This window comes from Tyto alba, unplaced genomic scaffold (assembly GCF_018691265.1).
Source record: "Tyto alba isolate M040663 unplaced genomic scaffold, T.alba_DEE_v4.0 Super-Scaffold_23, whole genome shotgun sequence".
In the NCBI taxonomy this organism is placed as follows: Eukaryota; Metazoa; Chordata; class Aves; order Strigiformes; family Tytonidae; genus Tyto; species Tyto alba.
The window spans coordinates 3,818,888-3,846,591 of record NW_024881297.1 but is presented as its reverse complement, the minus strand read 5'-3'; the positions used below and the strand labels follow the sequence as shown (position 1 = coordinate 3,846,591).

The 27,704-nt window shown below is 38.1% G+C and overlaps 1 protein-coding gene across 3 annotated transcripts in view; it reads right to left on the bottom strand.

Moving 5' to 3' along the window:
* The window catches only part of LOC104359353 (bifunctional heparan sulfate N-deacetylase/N-sulfotransferase 3), a 70,710-nt gene that overhangs the window by 12,089 nt on the left and 30,917 nt on the right, over positions 1-27,704 (bottom strand). For all 3 annotated transcript variants that reach the window (XM_033007583.2, XM_033007588.2, XM_033007595.2), the window contains exons 3-9: positions 26,968-27,055; positions 23,818-23,972; positions 19,996-20,181; positions 17,196-17,324; positions 5,710-5,892; positions 3,589-3,685; positions 2,626-2,749 (exon numbers count right to left, since the gene is read on the bottom strand). In XM_033007583.2, coding sequence (XP_032863474.1) covers positions 2,626-2,749; positions 3,589-3,685; positions 5,710-5,892; positions 17,196-17,324; positions 19,996-20,181; positions 23,818-23,972; positions 26,968-27,055 — 962 coding nt within the window. The remainder of the gene's footprint in view (positions 1-2,625; positions 2,750-3,588; positions 3,686-5,709; positions 5,893-17,195; positions 17,325-19,995; positions 20,182-23,817; positions 23,973-26,967; positions 27,056-27,704) is intronic.

Below are 27,704 nucleotides of genomic sequence, written 5' to 3'. Positions count from 1 at the left end.
CGGTCCCTGTGTAATACGCTCAAAGTTGCATTCAGAAATTCTGCATACCTATTGCTAGTCCTACATTCAGATTGTATGTAAAAAAGCTGAAGTAAGAGGACAACCAAACAGAATGGAATGAAAGGCTGTAAGTGTTTATGTCTGTCTAATGCTAATGTAAAAATCTGAGAATATGATACTGTCTCATTGAACAAAGAACAGACTCTATTTCCCCAAAATATTAGGCCTTATTTGATGAAAATGGTGAAGCTATATCAGTTTCTGCCTACAAAATTATTAGAAACTAATGACCCAACCAGACTGTGTGATCTCATAATGTTTTACCAGAACATCAACAGCAAAGAAAAAGGCCAGCTTTGAAAGAGGCAATAGGCACTAAAGGCAAATCTGCTCTAGATCATGTATGGTGTCATTACGCTGTTGTACCAAGTCCTGACAGCAGACTGAGTACACACAAGACAGTGAGGACTCCAACCTTATAAGGGAACACTTAACATTAAATATGGCATTACACCAAATTTGGGGAAAAAAGTTAGTTGATTATTTAGATAACATGGCAAATTTGAAAAAAGTAGAAGTTGATGTGGTGTCAGTGAAAAATGTTAGAGATTGGACCAAGTGGGATATCAAGAGGTTACAAAGTCTAGGCTCAGCATATCTGCTCAACGCAGGCTGCAGAACTCCCGCTTAGTACCGCATTTATGACACAATTATTGAACTTGACAAGGGCAAAACTGAGAAGGCTTTAGAGAAACTCGTCTAGGAAGTCTGTAACAATGCTTACATAAAGAAACGCATGACAGGTCTATTTAGGCTTCTTCATTTCAAGAACAGAAAGATCACTTCTCATTTTACCGTTCTGTTACCTCTACTGGGATACTACAATATACATCCATACCTCTTTCAAGACAGCAGTATTGAGGTTGCTGAGGGCTGAAAGAACCCTTTCCTGTTCTTGTGGTTAGCCTTGGTGTAAATGTGAGCTCAGACAAAAACTAAGTCAGAGTCAGCCCTAGGAAAAAGATGCATCTCCACAACCATCAAAGAAACTGAACTAATTGCTCTTTGTGAATACTCTTGCCTTGACAGAATCCTAGCCAATTAATGGACTAATGAGGAGAGACCCTGTATCCAATTACCATTTGCTAAGCTCATTACAAGCCAGTATTAAAGTGCACTATCAGGCCAAAGGTCTGAGAGATTTGCCTGGCAGACAGAATGCAAATCTAAGAGTTAAGCAACAACGGGTAGTTCTGAGTATCCAAGTATTCTGAGTATCTTAACTGTGAGAACTTGATGGGGAGGTGAGGGAGGGTTGTAGTGCAGAGGTACAAACAGCCAAATGAGCGCTGCAGAGGGAGAACCTGTCCCAAGGGTGTAACTGGTCTGTACAGGTTGACCACTGGGAGCTTTATGCACCAGTGCTGTGTTATGATGAAGGTAATTTGGCACATCTAGCAGACAAATTGTATCTGCATGTCAGGGAAGTGGGTATGGCAGGAGGAATGAGAGAAGCAGCAAACAGGTCTTCTAGCAACACAAAAACTTTGATTTTGTGGAGGAACTGGTTCACTGTACCTAGGCTGTCTCCACCAGAGTGGACCCACTATACCTCGTTTGCATGTCATCTCCTCTGACTTCGAAAGTCTCCACAGCAATGAGTCAGCTTTCTAATTTCCAGGCATTCAGCTGGCATCTCTCGATTGGTAATAACTGGCTGACTCACCACACTTTGTAATAAGAATCTGCTGCAACAATTACAACTCAGTAAAAACTAAGTGATTTAAAAAGAAATTGGATCTGACGTATCTGCACTAAGACCATATAACAGTGTTCACCCTGCTAATTTTATGGATGGATACAAAGTCAAAGGCAAGAAACTATTTTCCCTTAAACTGCCGGGAAAAAAGAAACAAGACAAAATATCAGTAATCTTTTACAGGTGCTCCTCAGCCATTATAGCATGTTACTGCTTTTTCATCTTGTAGTGCTTTATACTGCAGAACTTTCTGAAAGCAAGAGAAATAAAGAATGACCTTCTGGGTGTGGCTGTGTTCGGTGATTCCCTGGCAGCCATCGTGAACATGGCAGCACTGATACTCACTTTTATAGCACCACTTATTAACCCTAGAGAGACACTAATGTTCTCCTAACTACCTGATCTTTGAAAAACATTTTGAGAGGCTTTCCCTGTCCCCCTTCTGATTGCTATTACTAAATCCTATTTAAAGGAAAAAATGCCTCTTCCTGATATTACCTCTTTTTCTCTTAAGAAATAAGATTGCCAACAGGAACATAATTTTTGCCTCCATATATCCAACTAACAACCATTACCGTCCCTACTTCAAAGGCATGTGTAATGAGAAATACATCTATTGCTACTGTTTTGCATATTAATATATGGATATTTACAAGAAAGCCTCACAAAAGTTGGTGCATTTATGATACTCTGTAGTAAGGTTGTTATTCACTTGCATTTATTTATCATTTTAGAAGGACACTGGAGGTTAGGTTTTTATCTCGCTCTATACATACATAAACAGTTACCAGTACTAACAGTAATGTCATTTTTTGTATTGTTCACAAGATATAAACTTTTGTATTTATACTAATAACCCATCTTACCAATCAATCCCCCTGTGGTAGTTATTTCTATTAAAGAACTGTACCTCCTCAAAGGTTTTTGGGCTGGGGGAGTTACTAATGATTGAAGGATGCATGATCAGGAACAAATACAACGCTGTGGTACCTGCAAACAGGATAAAAGTCTAAGATTAAAAAACAAACACACACACACGCACACACATTTTTTGGGGGGGTTATACCCGCAGATGGCCTAAACCAGCTTTATTCCATTTCATTTCAGTGAGGGGATGCTGATTTATGTCACCTAAGAAACAGTGTTTTCTGTCCTTTTAAATTGAAGACTTTTGAAGAACTGTAAATAGTTAACACAGAAACTGGAGTGCCAATGCTGAAATCTGTTTTTCACATTTTTAATAACTGTGTTTTATAAATAATTATTGTTTTTTATTAGACTGTCACAAAAATGCTTTTAAAATCTTGCTCTCAGTAGCTATTGGGGTTTGGTGAAGATGAAAAGAAGCACATATGCAATTTTCTGATTAGAGAAGGAAATTAACCATTAAGTTAATTTATAAACTATTCCGCACTTCAAACTGTCCATTAGGAACTTCTTGACTCGAAATAAATGCCACAAAATAACAAGTTTCTATAAACAAGACGCTTGCAGTTAAGAGTCTACACCATTTGAAAAATGGCTGTCCTTTTCTGCTTCTGCTTTGACAAGAACTTGTCTATCTTGTTGATCTCTTTATCAAAGTGTTACTCATATTGACATAAAGGCAAAAAAATCCAACACACACCTGAACCCTGCATTTTCGATATGTGTACTGTCTGTTGTTGTAACTTACATTATTAAACTATATTTGGATGATACCTGAAAATAAAAAAATGCTATTAGATAATCAAGATCTTTACACACCAGCCTGAGTAAAAAGTCATTAATTGGCGTAATTATTTGAACTTACATATAGCCTATCTTGTTGAAATACAACAAAATCTCACCAGTTTTCTGGGGTCCTACAACCAAGAATTTTGGTAATCGATCACAGGTTTTTTCTTTAGACCAGATATCTCTGTGCCGTTTGTCATCACAGGGATTCTAAAATGGAGAACAACAACTAAGAATTTAATTGGCAATCACACCTGACAAGGTTCTCAAATTATGTTTATATAAATTACCAGTTTTTCACCCATGTACAAATATTCTTACCAGAAAATATTATTTTCCCCGATGACAGAAAACCATATTATGTATTGAAGAACTATTTCAGTGATTCAGAAAGGTATTTGTAATGTAACCAGGACAGAAACTGTATCTCTTCAGTGGTTTGTTTTCTGTTGATGAGACAAGTGTGTTGAAGAAACATGGTTTTCATTCTACATATACATGGTTGGCCCAGCTATCCAACAGACCCTGGCACAAGATAATTTCTCCTATGAAATGTCAGTATGTTCAGTGGAATTATGCCAAAGACAAATCTGATCCCATATTCTTAAGATGTGGGCATAATTTCAAATCAACCAATCAATTACATACAAGTTAGGAAGACTTGAAACTGCTAATGAGTAATCTAATGACTGACTTTTTCTTTTACATCATTGTAACAGCTAACACCCTACACATGCTGCAGTTTTTAAATTAAAAGAGTAAATTAATTATAATTTAAGGCTTTCCATTCACAAATACATATTCTGATCCTCCAATTCAAATCAGTACATAATATTTAATCTTGTTTTTTTTTTTTTCATTTGCAGCTTTATAACTGAAGCAATTTAAATTTGTTTTAGAAATGCTACTTGCAAACAGTTTGACACTGTTGTCTGGCAGTCCTGTGCTGAGATGAAGGGAATTTCCAATCTTCTAGTCTTAAAAAAATGTAATTGTATTCAGATTCATGTGCATTACGGACAAAAAGACACCACATTCAGTATATGTTAGTCACTGTTACTTACAAATGTCTTTTCTAAGTAATTATAATTTTTCCTGTCATTTGGCTACAGGCTAATTTCCATCTTTAAAATTCATTTTCCCTTAACATTATGCAAAATTCTTGACATTTTTTTCCCCCGAGTTCAATGTTTTATTCAATAACAGCATGAATTTCAATATGTGTATTTAAGTCCAAATTTGCAATCTCATACTCGCATTCTAAGTTGGCAATTCAGTATCCAATGCTAAAAAACATTTGAGTAAGTACGTTTAAATACATTTTTAGGTTTGATTTAGTAAGGTTTGTTCCTTAGAATATTTCTACCAAGGATGAATATTTCTACCTTGACAGGATGGTATCTGGGATACATTTCATCACTGTTGGGACACATGTACCTGCAGCACTTGGGCATTCCATGGAATTGGCTGAACGGTCACCCAGCGTGTGTGAAATGACAGCAATTCCCTGGGGGGACTGTGCTCCGAGCGCTGGGTGGTAGGCTGAAGAGGTGACAACTGCAAGGCCAGTGCAGGCTTCAGCCTTAGCAGGTCTCCCCATTCCTGATGTTTTCAACTGGCTCACTTGCGAGTGTGTGATAATCAAGCAGCAGAGTCGATAACATCAATTTATTAAGTGCTGGTAAACTTGCTTGGGCAGTTCTCAGCCTTTTGTGAATAACATTCTAATCTATCTATTGCTACTTGGCTGGTGAAGTTTTAGCAGTAAGGCAGCCATGATCTTAATGCTCTTTTCTCTTTTTGGATGTCCTCTTCTTCTTACACATTTGGAGAAGAGTTCATTTCTTTAATGACTATTTGCTAAAATACGCGTGTACATGTCTCTGTCAAACGCTTCATTCCTGTCAGTTCCAAAACAAGAAAAGAAAGAAAACAACATGCCTTTCCTGCACTTCCCATATTTCTAAAAGCAAGTAAAGTCACAAATAAAATGAATTAAAGATAATTTCAATTATACATCTTATTTCATAATTTCACCACCTTTCTGTGGAGATTTAAGCATCAGGGAAAACAATCACATACACTGAAGCTTTGGTAAGCTGTTTCATGGAACCAACTAGCAAATCTAAAAATATTACTGCTTTTTTCTACAAGAAACTGAAAGAAAGAACTTCACAAAAAAATACCATCAAGACAATTTTTGTCCTGTTCTCTTCACAAGCAAGCCTGCCTACCTGCCAGAGAGGGTCTCTTTGCTCAGGGAACAGTTCAAAATACTTGTGAGCCAGCTGAACTGGAGGAAGAGTTTGCAGTTTCAGGTTTGTCCAGGTATGAACGAAGTTGGCCAGATTCACAAAGGTGTATAACCCCAGGCGATCGTTTCCATAATTAGACAAATGTGTCATGAAGATGCTGATCTTCAGAAAACAAAATAAAAAAAGCAGACATTGACTCTTCATATCACTAGATGGCAGTGTAACCACAGATAATATAAATCTGCACTTCGCTCTTATTTAGGAGCTGCAAGACTTTGATCACATTCTTGTTGATCTTACTATCCTCGTTCTTTGTGGAATTACACCCTCCTTCTCAAGTCAACTCAATGCAATCAATGTAGAAAACTGTGGAACAGGTACTGTGAGCTCTGTGTGAACTAGGACACGCAATCCTACCCTGGTGTTGTACATACATTTACACAGTCTTCATGTAAATTTACTTAATGGAGAATACAGCAAAAACAATATCCACAGTTTTACTTTAAGTGGAATACAAATGCAATATGAAAAATGTGAATTCTGGTTTTGTGGAAGAGTAAAGAAGTCATACACCAAGAGGACAGCTGACTTCTACTGCTGTGAGTTAAATCTTGTTGCTCCAGCTATAGGTTTTATAGGACAAGTAGCTCATCTCTTCCACAAAGCTATTCTGCAAGCACTGAGCAGATAGTTGAGTCATATGCAGAAACAAAACCTGGTTGAATACTTTCAAATAAACCGCTGCTAAATAAAAACAAACAAACAAACAGCTCAACAGACATCAGTTATAAGGCTGCTTATATTTTGTTCTTCTGGCACCTTGCTGTGAAATTGCTGCTCTCCTCCCCCTACATCCCTTGCCCCAACTGCCCTCTCACAGGCCAGTGCAAGTGGCGCTTGCCCTGAAGGTTTCTCCCGGGAAGGGCACGTTTGGGTGCACATAAGCTGTGCTGATGAGCAGAGCAGGAACGCACAGATGGCAAGGATGGTCCCTCAGGAACGGAGGAAGGGCTGAAGACTGAAACCTGTTTTGCAAAATGATCCATTTTCCAAGTAATTTTTCACTGATGAAACAGTCTGTTCTTACACCTAAATCTGCAAACCCTTGCCTCCCTAGCAGTGATTTTTTTTTTTTTTCAAAGTTTTTTTTGAAATAGGAGGACTCTCCAAAGATAAAATTCGCCAGACTATTTTCCATTAAAAAATTAGAAATGTGACTCTTTCTATAAATAAAACTGCTAATGCCATGAATGGGCAATTTCTATTTAAAGTAAAACTTGATGTAAGCCACTTTAAAATGAAAAAGGCTTATCATGGCCATAATTCTGAAATCAGTTCAGGAACTGAAGTTAATCTTTTGTAAAGGAATTCCAGCTTGCAATTTTAAAAAAGAAAAAAATAAAAACTAGAATCTACAGCTGTATTGTTTTGTTTCAGAGTACTTAAAACACTGGCTTCCTTTGATATAAAACGTTCAAAGCTACTGAACTTCTATTTTTGAACATCTAACTGTAACACTACAGCGTACTTGCAGCGGGTGGACACAGGAAATGTGTTTGTGTCATTTGTTGACACCTCTTGTCTTATAAATTAAGCTGAGGGCTTTCACTTTGTCTGACTCAAGTAAAATTAGAAGATATACACTGATAAATCATTAGGATACAATCTTTCTTTTCAGATAGGCGTGAGATTGAAAAAAAACCAAAGCCCTCCCTTTTAGGTAATCAATAACAAGCATTTTGCCAAATGTATAACCTTTTCAAGTTTCCTTTTTTATTTCAGTTCTCAAAGCAGGAACAGACCAGCCATGGGACTATGTTGTTCTCAACAAAGACACAATCAGAGGGTTTCCATAAAAAAAGGTTAACTTGTTTTCTTGACAGCCTCTTTCTTTCCTACATGTGCATTGACCTCTGACATTTATAATGTCAGTTCACCTCCTGGCAACTCCTTACCTGCCAACAACCACAGCACTGCACTGGAAGAAAAAGCAAGAGAACTTGAAAAGATTGCTAGTTTGGAGAAAATATGTATTATTCTTTCCCTGAAGGGAATATCACTGTAATTTTAAGAATGTCAGAGTGGAGACTGAAAAACTGATCGGACGTATCATCATAGGTAATTTCCAGCATATGAAACTGTGTCAATGAAGGGGAAAAATATATCAAAGACCTTAGTTCTCATTTTACAGTTATTTTTTTATCTCAAATACTTTATGGTTAATTAACTACAACAAAAAGAAAGATGGTCAAATGCTTGTTTAAAAAGTAAACGACTAAATCCTGTAAGAAAGCATAACCAAATTGTTACTTAGTGTCACCAATTGCATATCCTAATATACAACTTTACATTGCAGAAAAGGTCTCCTCTACTTCTATATGGCGTCAAAAATATCTGTAAATCTGCAGATCAGCTGAGACTACCTTCCAAGAAAATCTGAACAGAGAAGTCTTTCCCCTCCTGTTGATACTCTACAAACAAATTCCTAGTGAAATCACTACCACTCCCTGTGTGAAATTAGCAAGCTGTGCCTCATAGAACAACTAAATGTTGTGGATCCGGGGCCTAATTCACCTGATCTGACCTGAGAACCACCTACTCTTGCTTTCAGCTGTGAAAGGTCTTTACGAGCTCAGCCTGGGCCACCAGCCGGAGCGCGATGCCACGATGGCCATGCTGGCGTGTCTCTGAGCGGGAGGGACGCCGGCCCCTCACCCCCCGGGGCCCTGCCAAGAGGCGGCTGGCGGGACGCGATGCCGACCAGCCAGCCGCTCGCTCCTGCTCTGGGGCCCTTCCAGCCAGTCTGTTGGCCGCAGCTACGCAGCCACGGCATGGTGAGAGAGGTGTAGGCCGAGCCCCCCGGGGAGAAAATGACCTCCAAGCGCCTTTTTGAGGGATTTCACCTTGGTGCTGGCCCAGCAGCGGGAGATGGTGTGTTGCTGCCCACTACCCTGCTTTCCCACCACGCTGTGCGGAAGGCCCGAAACTCATATCCTTACCCTTCCCTTTGCAGGTGTGCATTTTCACACCCTGACAAAACACCATTACTTTTTTTGCCTCCTGTGTTGAGTTGTAATGCTTTGTTTTGCTCTATCGTAGCATATTCTGCTTCATTCAAACAAGTTCCAACTAATGAGAATGATTACTCTTTCTGTGCCAATTAATAGTTACCACGTGCTATGCTATTAAAGATGTATTCTTTTAAAACCACCGATCAGGAGATATAAAAGGAATCCTTTGCGGGCATCTCAGAAGACTACATCTAGTAAATAACACTATTTGTTCAATAATCTTGCACCTCTGGGAAATGCTGTAAAATATAAATAGAGCTTCATATATTTCTTTATTCCTTCTTCCAAAGGGAAGCAGCTGTGAATGGATTTATATTTACTCTAACAAGCATTTTAGCCTCCCTTTCAGTTAAAAAGAGCTTATTTGATTTTATTATTTCCATTCCTCTTCTAAAATAACTTCTTTCAGGGCATCTCAGCGTTTTCTTTATCTCGGTGCAAGAAGGATCACCCTTTTTAGCTGTTCCTCATAAACAAACCCGGTTTGCGCTTCAATGCACACTCTCCACAGGATTTAATATCTTTCATGAGGGGTCTGAAATGGAATGCAGACAATTTTAAAAATGATGGTTTGGAACTAAATCTGGTCTCTGGGCAGCAGCTCCTTTCTTGCTCCCACCCATCTTTGGAGCAGAGTAGCAAAGGTGCTTTACTGTGCGTTCTCACAGAGCCTCATAGGCAGCTGTATGACCTCAGCTTCTCCTCAGCATTTCTGCACCCCTCCTTCCCCAGAACGAAAGGGCAGAGGGCTACTTCTGTTTTGCTCTCTTTCCCAAGTCCTGACTAGTACTGCAGAGATGCAGGGGAATGAGGACAACCACTCAGAATAAACAGCTTTTACCTTTTTGAATGCTCATTCCATGCTGTGTATTTCCTTACTACAACAACATTTCCCAATTAGAGGCAATAGCTTCTAAGGTCAACAAATTAGAGTTGAGACCGAGATTGAGTTGCTGCTATTAAATCACATGTATAAGGAAAAGATGAACCAGCATGATCTAATTTATGTATTAAGAACAGATAAAACAATAGATGCTTGACAAACAACTTACACAAAATGAAAAAAATGCAACAAATTACCCAGAAATGATTTATGGTGAGCAAGACTTGCTGCTCTGATGGAAAGCAGCAGAGCGGATACCTTTGTGCTGGGCAAACTGCAAATATTCCTTCCCACGCCCTTCCATATATCCTGATAAGCAAAATGTACCTTGCTTCATATTCAAACTCTATTTTACACAAACATTTTGCAGATGAATAGCTTGCACTTATACCTCACTATTATTCTTCTTCATACTCCTTTTCTGTTTATACCTCCTTAATGGTGCACCACAGCAGGAGGACTCTTCAATTTGGTTTCAGCTACAGTAATGCAGGAAAGAAAAGAAGGAGCAATGTCTACAGCAGTGAAATACATTAAGCACAAAAGAACAGTAAAAAGCTTGTAGAACAGTAGTCCGCTAAGCCAGTGGTCTCCAAACTTTTTTGGTTGCATAGACCTATCAGCAAAAATTTTTTTGAGCACACACCACCAATGTATGCATATTTATTTATAAATTATACATTTCTAATACTGAAGTTCCAATATTTTCTTCCTAGACCCAGTTGCATCACCTTGAGCACCCCCCACTGCACTAAGCTGTCAGGATCAGACTGTAACCCAAGAGCAGAGAGCAGACCCCGTTTTCAGAGATTAGCTGTACCCTCTTAGGCAAGCATCAGGGAAGAGGAGGGAGGACCAAGACTTGCAGTGACACTGCTGTTGTCACAGATTTATCATCGTTGTACCAGATTTATTATTATTTTTGCATTTTAAATCTGGAACTAGAAGAGTCAGTATAAGAAAAAATAGGTAATAAACATTTCTTGTGGACTGGGCACATCTTTCATTTCTTCACCATATATAAGTCTATTGGAGGCAATCAAACTTGACTAAATTCCTACTATTAAACCAGTCACCAAGGTACTTTTGTCATGAGCACTGTGTCACCCTCCAGTCTGTGCAACAACATTAAAAGGCAGCATTGAGGCCTCCCAACTCAATGAAGTTAAGAACAACACTTTAAAATGAAGCTAAGTTATGATTGACAATTAATTATGTGATCTCTCCTAGGCACTAGAAGCAGATGCATTACCAATTTAGTATATTGCTGATATTTTAGCTACCGAACAAATGTTTACAGGCCACAAGAGTACGTCTAACTCTCAGAACACCTATATTCCAATTAATTTGGCATTGTGCACATTCTGTTTGCAGTTCTGGTATTGTCTCCATGTTACTCAGAACAGTTTTGTTTCAGGTATTCAGAGACTCAGCAACAGCTGGTTTTGCTCCATTAGACTAACAAAGTGATAGAATAATGAATTAAATTGCAAGTTAGGCTTGAATATGTATTTTTAATAGTTGAAAAATATTACTTTTAGACCTGGATGCTACCCAAAAAGCTGCACTCAATTCCACAACAGAGATTCCAGCTTGCAACTCCCTTTTTTGCTCTGAGGCTGTTCTGCTGGTTGCACAGCTGCAACGGATTTGTCCACTTGTAAAGACAGCAAGCCAACTACTTGAATTTGATTTCCATAGCATTGTCTCCACTATAAATATAATGGAGCCAGGGAAGATTTATGAAAGCAAGCAAAATTAAATTACATATTTGGTGTAGTTCTGAATTATTAATCTGACAGTCAGGAAACCTCAGTTTATTTTCAGCTGTTGCACAAACCTTTTTTTTATCCTTTCTCTGTAAATTGCTCATTATCCTCGTGACTAAATTTCCCAACTGGCAGTACTGTCCAAAAGACTTGCTTCACTCATAACTGTAAAGCACTTGTACAAGGCTTTCCATTTGAGAATTTTAAGGAATCACAAAAGGTTAAAGTTTTCTTATTGCTCACAATTTCAATGCATTTATCGTACCATGTTACAAGGAACCACCTCTAATGAGATAGCTAATCCTGTCTGTTCCACAGCCTTTCCGTGCTGCCTGTTCGTTTAGGATTTTTTACATTTTGTCTATTCCACCCACAAAATACCAGACTCTGTCTGGCTTTTATGGGTGGGTTTTGAAGAACAGATAGGAAAGCAAGGAGTACTTGCATGACGAGTCAACCAAAATGCTAAGCAAAAGTGATTTCCCCCCGCCCTGACTCATGGCAACTCCCCAAACTACTGCTGGAGCTCCCAAGAGTTCCTAAAACAGGCATGAGAGGACAGGGAAGAGATGAAACTCTTGCCTTTCTCACTCGCCCACGAAGTGGGCCAAGCCTGCCAAATGGCACCAGCCCACGGGAGAGGCCAGGGTACACTCCTCGTGGCCCTGACCATGGGATGCCAACAACTAACCCCATGCATCGGAGCTCAGGGAGGTACCTGCACACCGGTGTGCTCCTCAGCACTTTTGTCATCTTTGCTGCTTCTCACATCCAGTACGATTAAACATGAGGTCATGCAAAGCGGGACAGACAGAAAGGGAAGATTTGAGCCTGGATGGCTTTGGCTTTGCATTTTCCTCTGTAGTCCCAAAGCCTGAGTATTCATCTTGTTCAGGGTCACATTAGCATACAGTAGGTTCTGCTGATGCTCATATAAATCCTCTTATTTTCAGTGCTAAAGGAGATAATTTCTCCCTTGCTGCAAGTCAATTAGCTTAATAACAGCTCTACTCACTGTAACTTGGGAGACGTAAAAATTAGAGGAAAATAATACTTAGAACTGAATGCATACAAAGATTACAATTATTTTAAGATCAATCAGACACAGGGCCTAAACTATTAACAGTCTTCCCTCTTGATCAGTATCGCTGTAACCATACGGAGAACACACAGCTGGCTACACATTAGTTTCATTGCTGTGCTGTCAACCATTTGAAGGCTTTCACCAAACTCCCCTCCACAGGGCATTTTCCCTTTTCTTTAGATCTGTAGACACATAGTACTTTGTAAGGAAGTGCATGTAAGTGGATGTGATGCAGTTACTGTGTTCTGTTCTGTTTTTATTTCTTGTGGGCAGAAAAGGTATTGAAGATTTTAATGAACCGTTTTGCCTTAAACATTCATCCTGTAGGATAGCAAAGCTCCCAATCTGTATCTTCTGTAGTTCAAAGGATATTTTAGGACTGGATTCTGTATGCCTTCTACAAAGTTAAACTGGGACACCTTAACTTTCATTGATGCTACCAGAAAAGGAGAAGCATACAATATCAGTTTAGACCATGCCTCCCATCCAAGCTTCAGTCTTATATTAAGAAAAATTTGGTTTACTGGATTACTTGGATTTCAGAATCAAAACACACCTTCCACATCATCATTTGAAAACTAAACCACACAGATTTTCAAATTGGAATAAACTTTAGGGATAAAATCTAAAGAACTGGTAGAAATCTGATGCGATATGCTCAATTTCATGTTGTTGATCTGCTCCATGAATTTTATTTTTATTATTGAAACTTTGCACTTACACAAACAGTAAGCTTTTCCATATTAAAAAATGAATAAAACTAGTAGATCTGTCCTGTGTTTCGCCCGTTTATCTAGTGCAGCATGCTGTCTACAGAAGCAGATAGTATCAGATATGTATGAGGAAAGTAGAGGATACTTTATACAGCTGGGAGATGTGTGAAAAACGATCCCCTAAGAAAGTCTTCTCTGCTTTCAAGGGTTACATAGAGGGTTACATGGGAAGCCCACGCTGGAGGAGGCTCCTGGCAGGACGCGTGTACCCATGGAGAGAGGAGCCCACGCTGGAGCAGGTTTGCTGGCAGGACCTGTGACCCCGAGGGGGACCCACGCTGGAGCAGTTCATGAAGGACTGTCTCCCATGGGAGGGACCCCACTTTGGAGCATGGAAAGAGCACGAGGAGTCCTCCTCCTGAGGAGGAAGGAGTGGCAGAAATAACGTGTGAGGACCTGACTGCAGCCCCCGTTCCCCATCCCCCTGTGTTGCTGGCAGGGAGGAGGTAGAGAAATCTGGAGTGAAGGCAGTGTCTATACCTATCTCATCATTATACATAGCTCAAAATCTAATTGCTCACTTCTTTCACCCTTTACAAGATATATTTAGGAGACTGGTACATTTTCATTATGAGAGACTCTTAACAAAAATCTGCTTTATTAATCCAAGAACTTCACTGAATATTGCAGACAGAGATAGATGAATCTGAAGTCACTGAAGAGTGTAACAGATTTATCAGGAAAAATACTTGCTACAATGTTTTAAAGTCAGTACAATTTTAAGAAAAATAGTAACAATGGGAAATAATAAAACGAAGACAGCTGTCTGACTGGATAAGATACTTATCACTGAAGACTTCTATAATGCATGTTTTCCTTGTGGCTTTGCTACAGAATTCCCTGGTTAAATTAGTGCAAGTCACAGAACCTCCCTCTAAATCAATTACTTAACTGATACTGTGGGGAAAATAATGCCAGTATACTACACTACAGTATACTAATAATACAGGGTTGCTGAAGGCTTTTCTCTCTTTTATTCCACACACACACCCCCCCGCCCTGCTTCCTGTAAAACCTTTTCTGCAAGATCCTGATAGAGTGCGGTATCAGCTAAGGGCTGCTGAAGTCAGCAAGACCTTTAACAGAAAACAGACACACGAAGTATTATTGGAAGAGTAGATAGTGTGTTATATTCTTTCTTAGGCTCTTTTTCAGCTTGGTGGCACCTTGGCATTCCAGGTGCCTTATAAGCACAACGGGCAGAGCTGTCGATCACCTTACAGCCACCATCAGGTCACCACAGAACCAGCCACGGCGGGAAACGAATGCATACGACAACCGCAAGATTCGCTACTCCAGCAAACCAACTCTCAGTTCCCATTTAGAACACAACTAGCAGAGATCATCTGCAGAGCAGGATTTCCTGGTGCTTTTCTTACCTGCAGGACTTTTGACTGTGCCGTGCCCTGGGAACAGGGTAGCAATGCTGGTTCTCATGTCAAAAGCTTACAGATGCACACGTAGGGGGGTTGGGTGGTTTGTTCTGCAGATTGTGGTTGATCTAGCGTACTACAACAAAGCTGAGCCTCTCCTGTGAATTCCTACCATTATACAGCCAAACTGCAAAGAAATCTGGGGCTTTATTCTGAGAGGCATTTGTTTGAGTGTGGGGTAACCAGTTTCTAAAGCCTCAGCCTAGTAACTTACGCCTCAGAAACTATATTCGCTTAAGATCAGTTATGCAAATTAAGCCAGGAAATGTAATGAAGGCCTTTGTTAAGATTTACATTTCATTTACAACCACATTTTCCATTTCTGGAAACTAAATATTTATGTACTCATTGTTGAGAATATTATTTAGCTGACACTGTAACGATTCCTAAGTATTGTTTCTTCTTCATAGTCTTACATCAGTGAAAAATAACATTTAGAAAATGCGTCATAACAAAATTTTTGCATCCTCTGAAAACCAGAGCATTTCACATTAAGAAATCCCAGCAATTTTAATGAAAATACAGGAAGCTTATGAAATCCAAAATGCCACTTCCTCATTAGACAAATTCCTAAAGCTAATTAGTTTTCATTTTAATGCCTAACCTTTGCCCAACTCCGACTAGCAAATTAGAGTATAAATAGATATAATACTTAAAAAACATAAAGATACAAACCCTAATCTTTAAATTGATTACCTGCCACGCTAATGCTCAGAACTTGAGAAACCCTTTATAAGCAGATATTTAAAACCAGATGCATCATTTTGTCAAAGGCACCCCTCAAAAGGATTGCAACAATTTTTCTTGGAGAAATTTTGGTCTGATATTAATTTACAGTTTTATTTAGAAAATAGTGCGTTTAACTTCCATTCCTTTAGCCCGCATTGTATTGGCATTATATTTCTCAGAATGAGGTGACCAGACAATCTACATTGCAATGCATAAGTCAAAGATCTAATTGTAATATATAAAAAGACATTACTGTACTCACATTCAATGATGTTAGGCAGGCATGATCAAGCTTCTATGATTAATACCAGTAATCATGATTGTTTTACTGCTTGTCTTCCCCTCCATTCTCTTCATTCTTTTAATTTGAAAGACTTAGGTCTCAAGCAACCATATTAAATTTTGCTGTTTCCCTACTGCTCTAAGACGGTGAAATAGTTTTTCGCTAAGTTGTGGCTGTGTTTCTATACAGAATAGAGTTTGTCCTGCCTCAAAATGTTGTTACTATGTCATATTTGTTATGCTAGAAACTCTTAGTTAAAATCCATATATTGCTGAAGCATTGCTATAGTACCAATACCCTCTATCCTAGGAATTTTCCAGGTCTCACTTCTGTTAACATGTTGTGCCTGAAACGATACGTATAATCCAATTTAGGACTGAGACTACTGCCGTCCTCTAGAAGGGAGACCACATGTGTGCTGGGAAGTAAAGTTTTTAGTTCCTAATTCTGCTATGTGAACATGAAAAAGGAGAACAAAACACAGTAACTGTTCTCAAAGAACCAATATGATAGCCTGGAAGAATTTAAGGCTTGAAAACAGACCTGCATATAAATTGCTAAAGTAGCTGACAGAAGTTTTTTTCCTTTGCACTTCTATCAAATTATGGAAGATTAAAAAAGGGCACAAATTCTATTATTCCAAAGGATTTGAGTGGAAATATGTTTTGTTCCCTTCGACGTTCTGAAAAAATGAGTCCTAGTGATTACATTTGTATAAAACAGGTAAGTTTTATTTGTATGTTTCATTTGGACTTCAGATGAAAAACTCACCTAAAAGCTTGTCTAAAAGGTCAGTTTTGATGCAACTGACCTAATCCCATGCCATTTTGAAGTACTACACTCTTCTGTTCTGTCAGTATTCTGTAGTTTCATAGCCTTGTTTGTTGTTTCTTCTTCCATTAAAAATAATGAAACGTTAAGCAGATGTATTAACTACACGGTTCATTTACTTGGATCTCGTCTTTGAAGCTATTAGGAAACAGCAACTAAATTCTCAAAACAGATTTAAGTGCAGCACTCCCTGCTTGCAACTTTCTCAAACCAATGAGTGTTCCCTACATTTCTGATTATGAATTTAGCAGAGCAGGAAAATGGACTTCACCTGAGGTACTTGTCTCATAGTAATATCAGTTCTTAATGCTTTGAATTCTTTTAAAAAATAAATCTCAGGGTTCTTATTTAATGAAAATGTAAAGAAGAACAAGAAAGGCTGCTACTACTGCATGACTAACAAAACAGTTGTCAAAAAAAAGTAGAGATTATCTTTGTACAGCTAACAGAACATACATAAAATTAGATCTTAATTAAATGAAAGAGCAGAGAGCTCACTGTGACTATTCATTACTATTTGGGTGATCCAGCTGATTACCCTTGAAGCATTCAGTAACTTCTCCTTTAACTGTTTTTAAAAAAAACATTTCAAAATTACACTGTACTTACTGGATTGAGAACCACTGTGAAGAACAACTCTCCTCCTTGAATACTTTTGTCTAGTTCCTTTGGGCCTCCAGGATACTCTCTATAGAAAATTGTGTGGGTGAATAAGCCACAAGTTTGCCTAGGAAGGACCTGAATTTATTTAAGAAAAAAAAAATATTCAAGAGAAATTCACAAAACAAAAACATTTATGCTTTTATTGAAATAATAAACACCAGATAACACATAACTGATAATAATATGTTCCTTTGTGATAATTGCTGGGTAGCTTTTACATCACAACTTTGGCAGAAGTCAATAGTGATCGAGTTCAATTAATACACTGGCAGGTCAGTAAACAGTGCTGTCTGAAAGAAACAACAGATTTATTATCAGTGAAATTATAACATCCAAAAATTAATCACATTTTGTTTGAAACTGGAGATTGATCTCAATCAGTAAGCTACGATTCAGCAACCTCCTCAAATTAATTTTGTTTGTAAAATCTGATCCTGAAAACAAGTATTTGAAGTGTGGTCATCAGACTTCTAAAATTTTTAAATAATTTGAAACATCATCTGAAATATTATCAGTCTATATTGCATTAATCAGTTCCACTTTTTATTTGAACAATGGCTCTGTAAATTTAAACTGAAATTTGAAAGTCTTTATTTTTTTTCTTTTTTTGCATAGCTATTACCAATAATGATTCTACACTGACACATGATGAATTTTGCCAATAATGCTCGCATATGAAAGATTTGCTTCTCATTAAACTGTGCTAGTTTTGTAAGGCCAGTTGCAATAAAAAGTAACATAAACAAAAGCATTTTTAAAAATATTCAGTCTTTTGAATAGGAAGAACTAATAAATGCACTTAGGTTTTCCAGTAGAACTTCAAAATATTTTCTATCAACTTCATAAAAAAAATTCACTGGAGAGTATTTCATCTATTTTTTTTTATGGAAAATCAAGAGCTGAGTATTGATGTTCATGTATAATTCTTGAACTGGGATTCTTCTCAAACATTTTAGTACAATTTAGAACTTCTATTATATGATAGCTTAAACTTTTAAAGCCTACAAACTCCTTATTTGACATTGATGGTGGTTTTGGAGATACTGTTTATTTCTTGAAGTTTCATTTCTCAACTATTCTACTTTGTAATGTAGAGGGTATCGTGACCACAGACTGTAAATTCTGTGTTGTTAGAAAACGCATGGAATTTGTACGTTTGCTATAAACTTGCATATGCTTTTAAAAAACTTTTGGATTTCACTGATGAAATATGAGAAGAATTCTTCACAGAGGCAGGGAATGAAGCTGTACTGGATGGGAAATGCTCTGGCAAATCTTACACAATGATTTTATTGCTGAATGTATTCATCACTATAAGCCTGCAGATGTAAAATATTAATGCATTTGCCCTGGAGAACTGAAAGTTTGAGATTCCCAAAACAGGTGGTTTTATACGGCTGTTCCTGGAAATAGATTTTTGGCCCTAGTGTCCTTGTGTTAGATCTCATTATGTGTCTTCAAATAACATGCTTTTACAAAAGTATATGAAAGAGATTTTGGGGGATTCTGAGAGTCAGTCAGTCTTCCTCAAATGCTTCACACCCCCTAAGCATATCCACAAACACATTATTTCACATGCAGTTCTTGCTTTGAGAACAAACCGTAGCTCAAACCTGAATGGTGTCAGTTTTTTTTTCCCTAGACGTCTAGAGATTGTTTTAGTTTGCTCCATCCCAAAATAGATCAAATCTTTTAAATATTATTATTTTGCTTAGAAAAGTGGTATCCATGGTAACTTGGGGACAACACCAGAATTCTGTTACAAGCTAAGTGGCAGTCGTGCACTAAGGCACTTGACTCTCCAAAACTGCTCGTTGCAGCCAGAGACACACCACCGTACACACACAAGGACCTTTCCCATTCACCACTCTTCTACGTGCTCCAAAACAAAGCTACTTGAGAACACACCATCAAGTATTTTGGAAAGTGGTTTCGAAACACTTCTCAGTTAATAATGACAATATGTAAATCAGATATAGCCTACGCCCCGGCGACCAGATGGTATTAGCGTAACACCTTCCATGTCAGTTGTGTATGACCCCTGTTGGCAAACAGTGCTCTCTGTGAACAACACTGTGAATTATGTAATACACAAAAATTGTGTGATTCGACTTGTGGCTGCCCCACCAGTGCAGTTTCATAGCCTGGAGCGGGGTGTGGGGTGTGTGTGGCTTCCTTCCCTCCAACCTTCTGACTGATTGTCTGGGCCCAAAGCCTAGCTCTGGGGTTAAGCCACAGTGCAAAGCACATTTCACGTTTCTGTGTGGCAGGAAGCAAAGCAAGGGCAACTCTGCATCGCTCAAATGGAAGAAACAAATCTGTATGCACCAAGATCCCGATTCTCCGATGGCATAAACAGGAAAAACTCTTTTGCAGTTAATGGTACTATGCAAATTTAAAACCTGCTAAAATCTAACCCATAATATTCTGTTAAAAGATGCAAAAAAGATGTTGGCTTTTTCTCTGAGATCTCTGAACCACTATTAACAGTAGGACTAGAACAGTTAGCAGCCTGTTAACTGTTAACAGCGGGGTGCCTGGAGGCTACCTTCATCAGCAGTAACATCATCAGCAACAGACTGATTTTAATTAACAAGATACTGTCAAATATATCTTGCTACTTATGCACAGCAATATGTGCTCCTCACGATGTGAACTTTCAGGATACTGTTCTTTTCCACTTAAAAATAAATTGTTCATAAAATGGTAGAGTGGTTGTAACACGAACATCATAAATACAACTCACCATAATATTTTTGTGGATGAAGCCTCGTCTATACCTTGCAGGCTTCAGATGCGGGTATTCTTCTGTGCTGGTAACTCTGATATTCCAGACCTTTTTCCAGGCATCATAAAGTTGAACATGTACTGGATAGACTCCAGAATGGTGTGGAGCCACTGCATAGCCCAAATCAGTTGGAATACCATGTTCCTGAAACATAACAGACTGCTTTCAGAAACTTAAGAATCTTGATGTTTTGGCATTTCTCAAATTCTTTGTGAGAGATCAAGAACAGCTCTGAAATGCAAATAATGGTAATATCAAAATATGCTGGTATGCAAGGGAGATGGAAGGCAGTACGGCGAACGTGAAGTGCAGGATTTTAATACAGAAGCCTTTTTAATAAATAGTTTTACGAATATGTAGGGAAGAGTGATATTGAAGAAATCAATGTAGAATACATCTATCTGCATTAAGCAGAAAGCTACACTCTTTCAAGTTCTTGGAAGGAATTTGCTCATGAACTAAGAACTATGAACTAAGAGAGAAAATTACTGGCACATATTCAACACAACAGGTAACATTTAGCAGTTACGACTACAAAAATGTGATTTCCGCTACACATCCCTACAGAATTACTTGGATTGTTAGCTGAATTTCACAGAGAATCAATGCATTTCCCCTCTAGTCCCCTCAAAACACAAAACCATATTCAAAAACCAGCCTAACCATTACAGTATCATTTTAAAAAAGAAGGAAGGATAATCACTTGTAAAATTCTGAGGATTATAGGCAGATGCTGTAGACTAACGCCTTTTGTAGAACATCTGGTTTTGCAGATTCCTGTTATTTATCTTGTCTGCACGCTGACCTTGCTGGTATTACCTTCTCTTGACATTCAATATATTTTCTTTCCAGTTTCTGGTTTCCAACATTCTCTAAAGAATTTTGACACCCTTTCTTCCAGAACACTTTTCAAAGGCACAGTATATAGCAGGTATTTCTTTGAGAGTCTGATTAGCATTAATACACTGTCCATAGGATGCTGCTGCATTGCAATGACTTAGAAAAACTGTCTCTGCACAACCTTTGAAATCTGTTTAAGAGTTTTTTATATTGTTTGTATTTGTATGGTCATCTTCACCATATATTTCTATTCATACTTTGTGTCCAAAGGTAAGAGTTTGTTGATACTTGTGTCTCTTCCTTTGAATAAAGTAGTTATGAATAACTGTCTTATCTCAAAGAAAAATGGGGGGGGGGGGGGGTGTGACCTTGGTAAATTTACCTTTCTTCATCTTTTCTGGAGGACTGGACTACTGCAGGAAAGCTAATGTACTGAACTTAAAAAGCTTAAATAGTCAGGAATCAATATTAGATGTTATAATTTAAATACGATAACTTTACTAACAGCTCAAAACAAAGCAAAGTCACAAAAAGCAGCACTTGCTTCTACTCTGGAAGAACACGAGAAATAAGACTTTAAAAACGTGAAGGCTGCAAGGGAAGAAAGCTATTTTTTTCTCATTAAAGGGCTACTTGGAACCTAGCGTAATGGTGTATGCAACGGACAGGTATTGTTTAATCACAGCTGAGAACCCTAATTCTTCTGTTTTGAGAAAACTGGTGAAATTATTATTCCCCTTTAGCAATTTATGCCCCACATAATGGGTCATAAGATTTTACCACCCTGAGGCTGGTGCAGCTTTTGGAATACTTGTAAGGCCATACTGCTCCTGGGCAAGATCCAAACACCCCGTCAGTGACCTCGCTGCACCCAGGGAGCACGTCACCCGCTGGCTCGAAGCTGGGGTGCACTGGGTGTCATCTGCCAAAGTAGGAATGAGTAACACCTGGCCTATTGGTTTTACTGGATGGGGAGATAAAGAATAGATATGCCATCAGTTACACCGCTTTACGCTACATAATTTCATCGCAGATATTTCAATTCCTCTTCCTTTTATCTTTTCTACTTCCCTTAAGCACGCATAAACATCAGAAATAAAAATCTTTACAGAACGTGTAAGAACTTGCGTTCTCTGATGTCCCATTTAATCTCCTTCATTCAGCTACAAAGAAATGTCTGATTTTTAAAGGGTTTTCCCTGAAGTTTTACAATATGTGGTAATAAATATGTAATTAAAATCTTTCACTCTAATTATGAGCCTATCATCTTCAATGTATCAGTCTCCCCATTATTTCTTAGTGACTGTAATTCCCAAGGTGAGCATTTCACACACAACATACACATTCAACTTGATAATGCATGAGGCATCAGCAATTTCAGCCTCTTTCAGAAGAGCAGGATAGTTATCTTTGTTATTAATTTAAATGCTTTAAGCAAATGAAACAAGTAGCTTCATGTCTGTATATCTGTGCATAGTTCCAGACATGAAAAATGTTTAATATAAGGTATCTGTAAATATTAAAAGCATTGAAAGTAGTCAAGAAAATAAAAAATGATGCAGTTACCTAAAAAAGGGTTGAGTATGAATTATTCTAATAACATACTTTAATGGTTACATACTGTAGACTAATCCCAGAGGATGTCTTAGGTCACACTAGAACTACAAGAGTTTACTTTCCAGCGGAGCTTGCAACAGTACACAGTATCATAGAAAAGGGGGAATTTTGGACACAGGGTTTTTAAATCTTCACGCTTCTAATCTCTACTGAAACACTTTCTTTAAAGGAAACAGTTAAACTGAGCTGGCCTGTACTCAGTAGAACTAAAGTTTACAGTATATTTGGTGAAAATCTTTGGTTAAAAGAAAGCATATACCTTCCTTCCTTAAAAGCAAATTTTTCAAATACAAATTTTAATTGCTTGATATTCTAGGTCTATACCTTTCTCCTACACTCACTGATACATGACCACAAGTGCATTCTTTTTTGCTCTGGTATTTCAAATCCCCCTGCTCTTTCCACGAACAAAGTCACTACCTGCCAGCTAAAGGGCAACCGGTGTATTTTGAAAAGGGAGAAGTAAAATTAGGCTGTTGAAAGAGTGGATATATTTCAGCAAACAAGTTATGTCTGCTGAGATATTCTGATATAACACTTCTTTATGTCTTTACATTGGACCATTTCTTCAGACAAATATTATGTGCTATGCATGGAAGTTTGGTTTGGTTTTATTGTATGAAATTCACTGTAGAGAAAAGGTAAATTTGTTTCTCTAGTATCCTCAGACCTAAAGAACTGGTTTGATATTTCTTCTATTCTCACTGAAACATTTTTTTTTTCAGAGCTTTGCTGTGAATACATAGTTAGTAAATGCAATGCTTTTCAAAACAAGTTTTTATAAAGCTGATCCAAAGGGAAAATATAAGATGTTATTAGGTATCAGCATAGAAAAGCATCCTTGAAAATGCGGTGCACTTCATTAATCCTAACATGCAGTGTTATCATGAAGTCATTTGACATGTTTTGATGGATTATTTATTCTTTCAGAAAACTGGATTTTTTCTAATCCAGACTGGGTTATTTGGACAAAATTTTATTTAGGAAAATACTGAAATAGAATAACTGTTATCTATATTGACTTTCCAAGATAGGAACATATTAACTTTTCGTTCTGAAAGAATTTTTCCATTTGAAATTTTTCATAAAGTAATACCAAAAAATCAAACTTCAACTGAGAAGGAAATCCAAACTGTAGAGAAACAGAATTTTCATAGCTCAAAATAGAGTGATTGAAAAAAGCACTTTACCAAAACTTTCTTTTTTTTTTTTTCCAATTAATTGATAGGAAAAAAAATTCTACAAGGATTGATTTTGCAACAAAATAGAAATAATGGTTTCTGAATACCTAAGTTGGATATAAAATGCAAAAATATAACTCACTAAGGCAAATTTTTTGTTGAGGATCATCTGCTCCACCAGTGACGACTCATTGTGGAAGAGGTGAGGCTGCATGTGACTCCACATATGGGGAAACCACCAAAACTCATCTACAGACCTCAACAACAGGTCATCGCCTTCATCTTCCTCCTCGGTGCCTGCAAAAAAAAAAAAAAAAACCCACAACAAAAAAATTTCTTAAGTCTCTACTTTTATTACGTTCTTACAAATTTTTGAAAATGTAAGAAATAAATTATCATTATAAAATGTGACCATTTAAAGTACTGAGGATTTGAAATGTTTCCAAGTACATATTCCTTTTCCTGAAGTTATTATAGCCAAGTAAAAGACTAAGAGGCCCATTTTCACAGCACTCTGAATGCATGGTACAACACTGTCCTCGCATGCATGTGCTATGTTAGCAACATCACAGTAATTAAGGGACAGAATTGGAGAAATTGCATACAAGACAGTTTAATACAGAGTATAAATAAAGATGTTGGCAAATTTTCCTGGTATTCCTTTTCCAAACTAAATTCACTCCCAAAAACTTCCGTTCCTTTTGTTACCTATGATATGTGGATGTATTTTTTCCATCAGCCTTTACAAAATATTATGTATAATACAATTATTTTCTCCTCCCTGCTAATCCTTACCTTTCTGATCATGGCCTATTCAGGAGTTCCCAGAAATCTGCATCTTTGAAGAAACTTAAAGAGTGGCTGCAGTTCACCAAGATATTTCACAGACAAATCTTTTCTCTCACTCAGCATTTTGCAAAATCTATTCTCCTTTTCCTGTCTTTTAGCCAAACGTTCAGCTCTGATGTTATCTGCATCCACACAGGCATACTCTCACTAACCTTATATGCCTTTTGCTTTTTCTTCTTTCCTTCAACAAACCTTGTCTGACATACCTTCACTGTTGTGATTTTATTCGTCACTACCTCTGAGGCAACTACAGCAGTGAATGAAAAATGTGGGCAGACATATGTAACAGTGTGCCAATGTAGGAACCTTAGATTTTAGGACCCCCACAGGAGTCCGTGGGGCTCTGCGTGATGTTGATATGCTATCAGAGAAAGCGACAGGAGTGCCTAAAGGTCATACTATAGCCAGATCAGGGAGAAGAAACCACATCAAGAAAGGAAGAAAGCCTCAGCAAGGGATGGGCTGTAATAGAGACAGGATCAACTACTTCCAGTTACAGCCAGTAAGTGGGTCAGTTTGTGCTACAAACATGCAACACCTTTGCCAAGTCCTGCTCAGCCAAAACCGGGAAACCCACACGCATGTTCCCTCCAAAGCATCTGAACTGTCAATTGAGGTAAAAGAAATCGTCTGGAAAGTACCTCTGCCTTCTGAGACATCGGCAGGTGACAAACTTGGCAGTCAGGACCATTTTGCTGGGCCATTTTAGGCAAAAGAAAGGGGGAGGAAGAGATGGGAATGGATGGAGCATCTGATGTCCTGGATGTGAAAAAGTTACGGCATCTCTAGTCTCTCTCAACTGTGTAGGCGACACCTGGATTGCAAGGGTGAAACCTGGACATTTCCCAAGTCTAGCTGAAGTCTGCCGAGTCCAAGAGAGACCCATGGAGGGTCTGTGCAGCCCAGCTGTTTTCTTCTCCAGCTGCTCAGCTCTAAATAACAGATTTCTTGCCCTGCGTCTTCTCAATGTGACAAGGAATGCTGACCAAGGTGCACAGCAGAGAAGACTTGCACTCACCTCTCTACTCTGTAGTGTGCGCAGCAGTTGAGAATATTCAAGCTCTGTATATCTTCCTTTGGTTTTGAATAAATCCGGTTTTGGTTCCTAGTCTTGGCTAACATGTCACTTCAACTCCCCTCTTTTCATATAAACAACCTTCAACTATGACCTTACCTTGATTTGCCTTCTGTCTGTCTCTTCCAGACTCTGATGTTGTCCTATTTTGCATGTATGCATTTATCTTTCTGTTTGACAGTAGAAAGGACCTTCTTTCTTCTATATCACATCCTATTTAATACCTTATCTTTTATTTCTCCCTACGTCTACAGTGGTTTAAGTATAAAATTATTTTAATGGGTAATATATATTGCTATGTCTCTACAGTAGAGATTAAACTACCCAAACGGGTAAACTGTGGTAGCTCAACAGATCTCTCAGTGAAGCCAACAGAAAATTTCATTTGCTCGGTGGAATTTTCTACTCAACAACAGGTTGAAAGGAACTGAAGTTTTATAAAAGGGAGGAAGAATTCCATCTGTTCCATACCAGCACTTAATGCAGGCATTGCAGCTTACTAGAATTACAGGTGTCTCGTGCTGAGATGTTCCAGTCCACCTAAAATTACCACCTAAATTATCTGTGTGCTCAGTAAACGGATGCAGAGAAAAATCCAGTTGACCTGTACTACGTGCCTCCCTCTCCCCATTTCCTGGGAGAGGTCCTGTAGTGAGCATCTGAGCTTGCTCAGACTGAATGAAATTATAAAGCAACAGTAAGAGATGTGTTTATTCCACCCTCAGGACTGATTTTACTGTTACCCAAGGACACATATGTAACAGGTATAACCCCCACGGAAAGCTGCCACCCCCAAGCTTGGACTGCTTCTTGCAAGGTCTCCGCCTGGCCCTGTGACTGCCATTTCTGCATGACCCAGCTTGCAGGAGGAGGAAGAACATTTCTCTTATTCAGGAAACTTAATAGTCGGACAGTACACTTCTCTGAAGGGCCAAGTCTTTCTCTTAGAAACTACAGCGTGGCTCTCCTACTTCCACATAATGGCTCTATTGCTCTACTTATTGGACAGTATATTATGCCAAGAAAACAAACCAAACCAAACCAACCAACCAACCAATCAAACAAAAAAACGATAAATGTTGCTGCAAAGAGGCATTTATAGGCTCTACCTACATGGTTATTTCCAGACTGACTACAGCTCAAACCAAAGGTTAATCCAGTATAATAATTTTAGGAGAAAAATCTGATTCAGTAAATCACACAAATATATGTGCCAAAGAAATCTGGAAGAAAGAACAATTTGATTTTTTAGTTATGCTATTATGAAGGAAATTCTTCTCTCTACTCAAGACCCTTAGTCGCTACCATTCCTACTTTCTTCATACTACAAAGAACACCATCAAAATGATTTTAGGATTTCATTCTTACCTGTGTGATAAAATTTCCCTGAAAATCCCAGGTTGAAAGTAAAATTTGTAATCTGAGCTCTCAAAAGACTCTGAGTGTCAAGCAGGGCCTGAAAAAAAAAAAAACAAAACAAAATAATCCCCCATATAAACGTATCTGTAGAAAAGAAACCTGGCACAGAAATTTTATGTAACAATATAAATATTTTTCCAGGTATTTATCTTTTCAATTGGTTTTGCTATTTAAAAACAGCTCTTTATCTATTACTTCTTTGTCATATATATTTTCATTACCATTTAAAGATAAAAGACAGCATGCAAACTCCATTGTTTTCCTCATAACAATGACCAGCTATTAAATACTGTTGTACTCCCTGGGACATGAGATAGAAAAAGGCACACACCAGAGAAAAGACCTGCCACTAATTACTCAGTAAACCTGAGGCACGGCCAGGAATGAAACTCAGATCTCTTGTTCTCCTGACCACTGCTCCATTCACTAGGGTGAACGGTGTCTATTAGAATTATGTTTCTCTCGATCAGGTCAAGTACATACACAGCATTTTAGTCATGTTTCAGAATTACTGGCAACAACAAAAAAAAAAAATCCAGAAAGAAGCTAGATGAAGCCTATTCCACATCAAACAACTTAATCCTAAATTCCCCCCAAACTCTGACTCATTTCTCAGACAGCTAGCATACTGGCTGTCAGCATACATGTACTTGCACTAAATTAGTACAAACAAAAAAACAGCATGC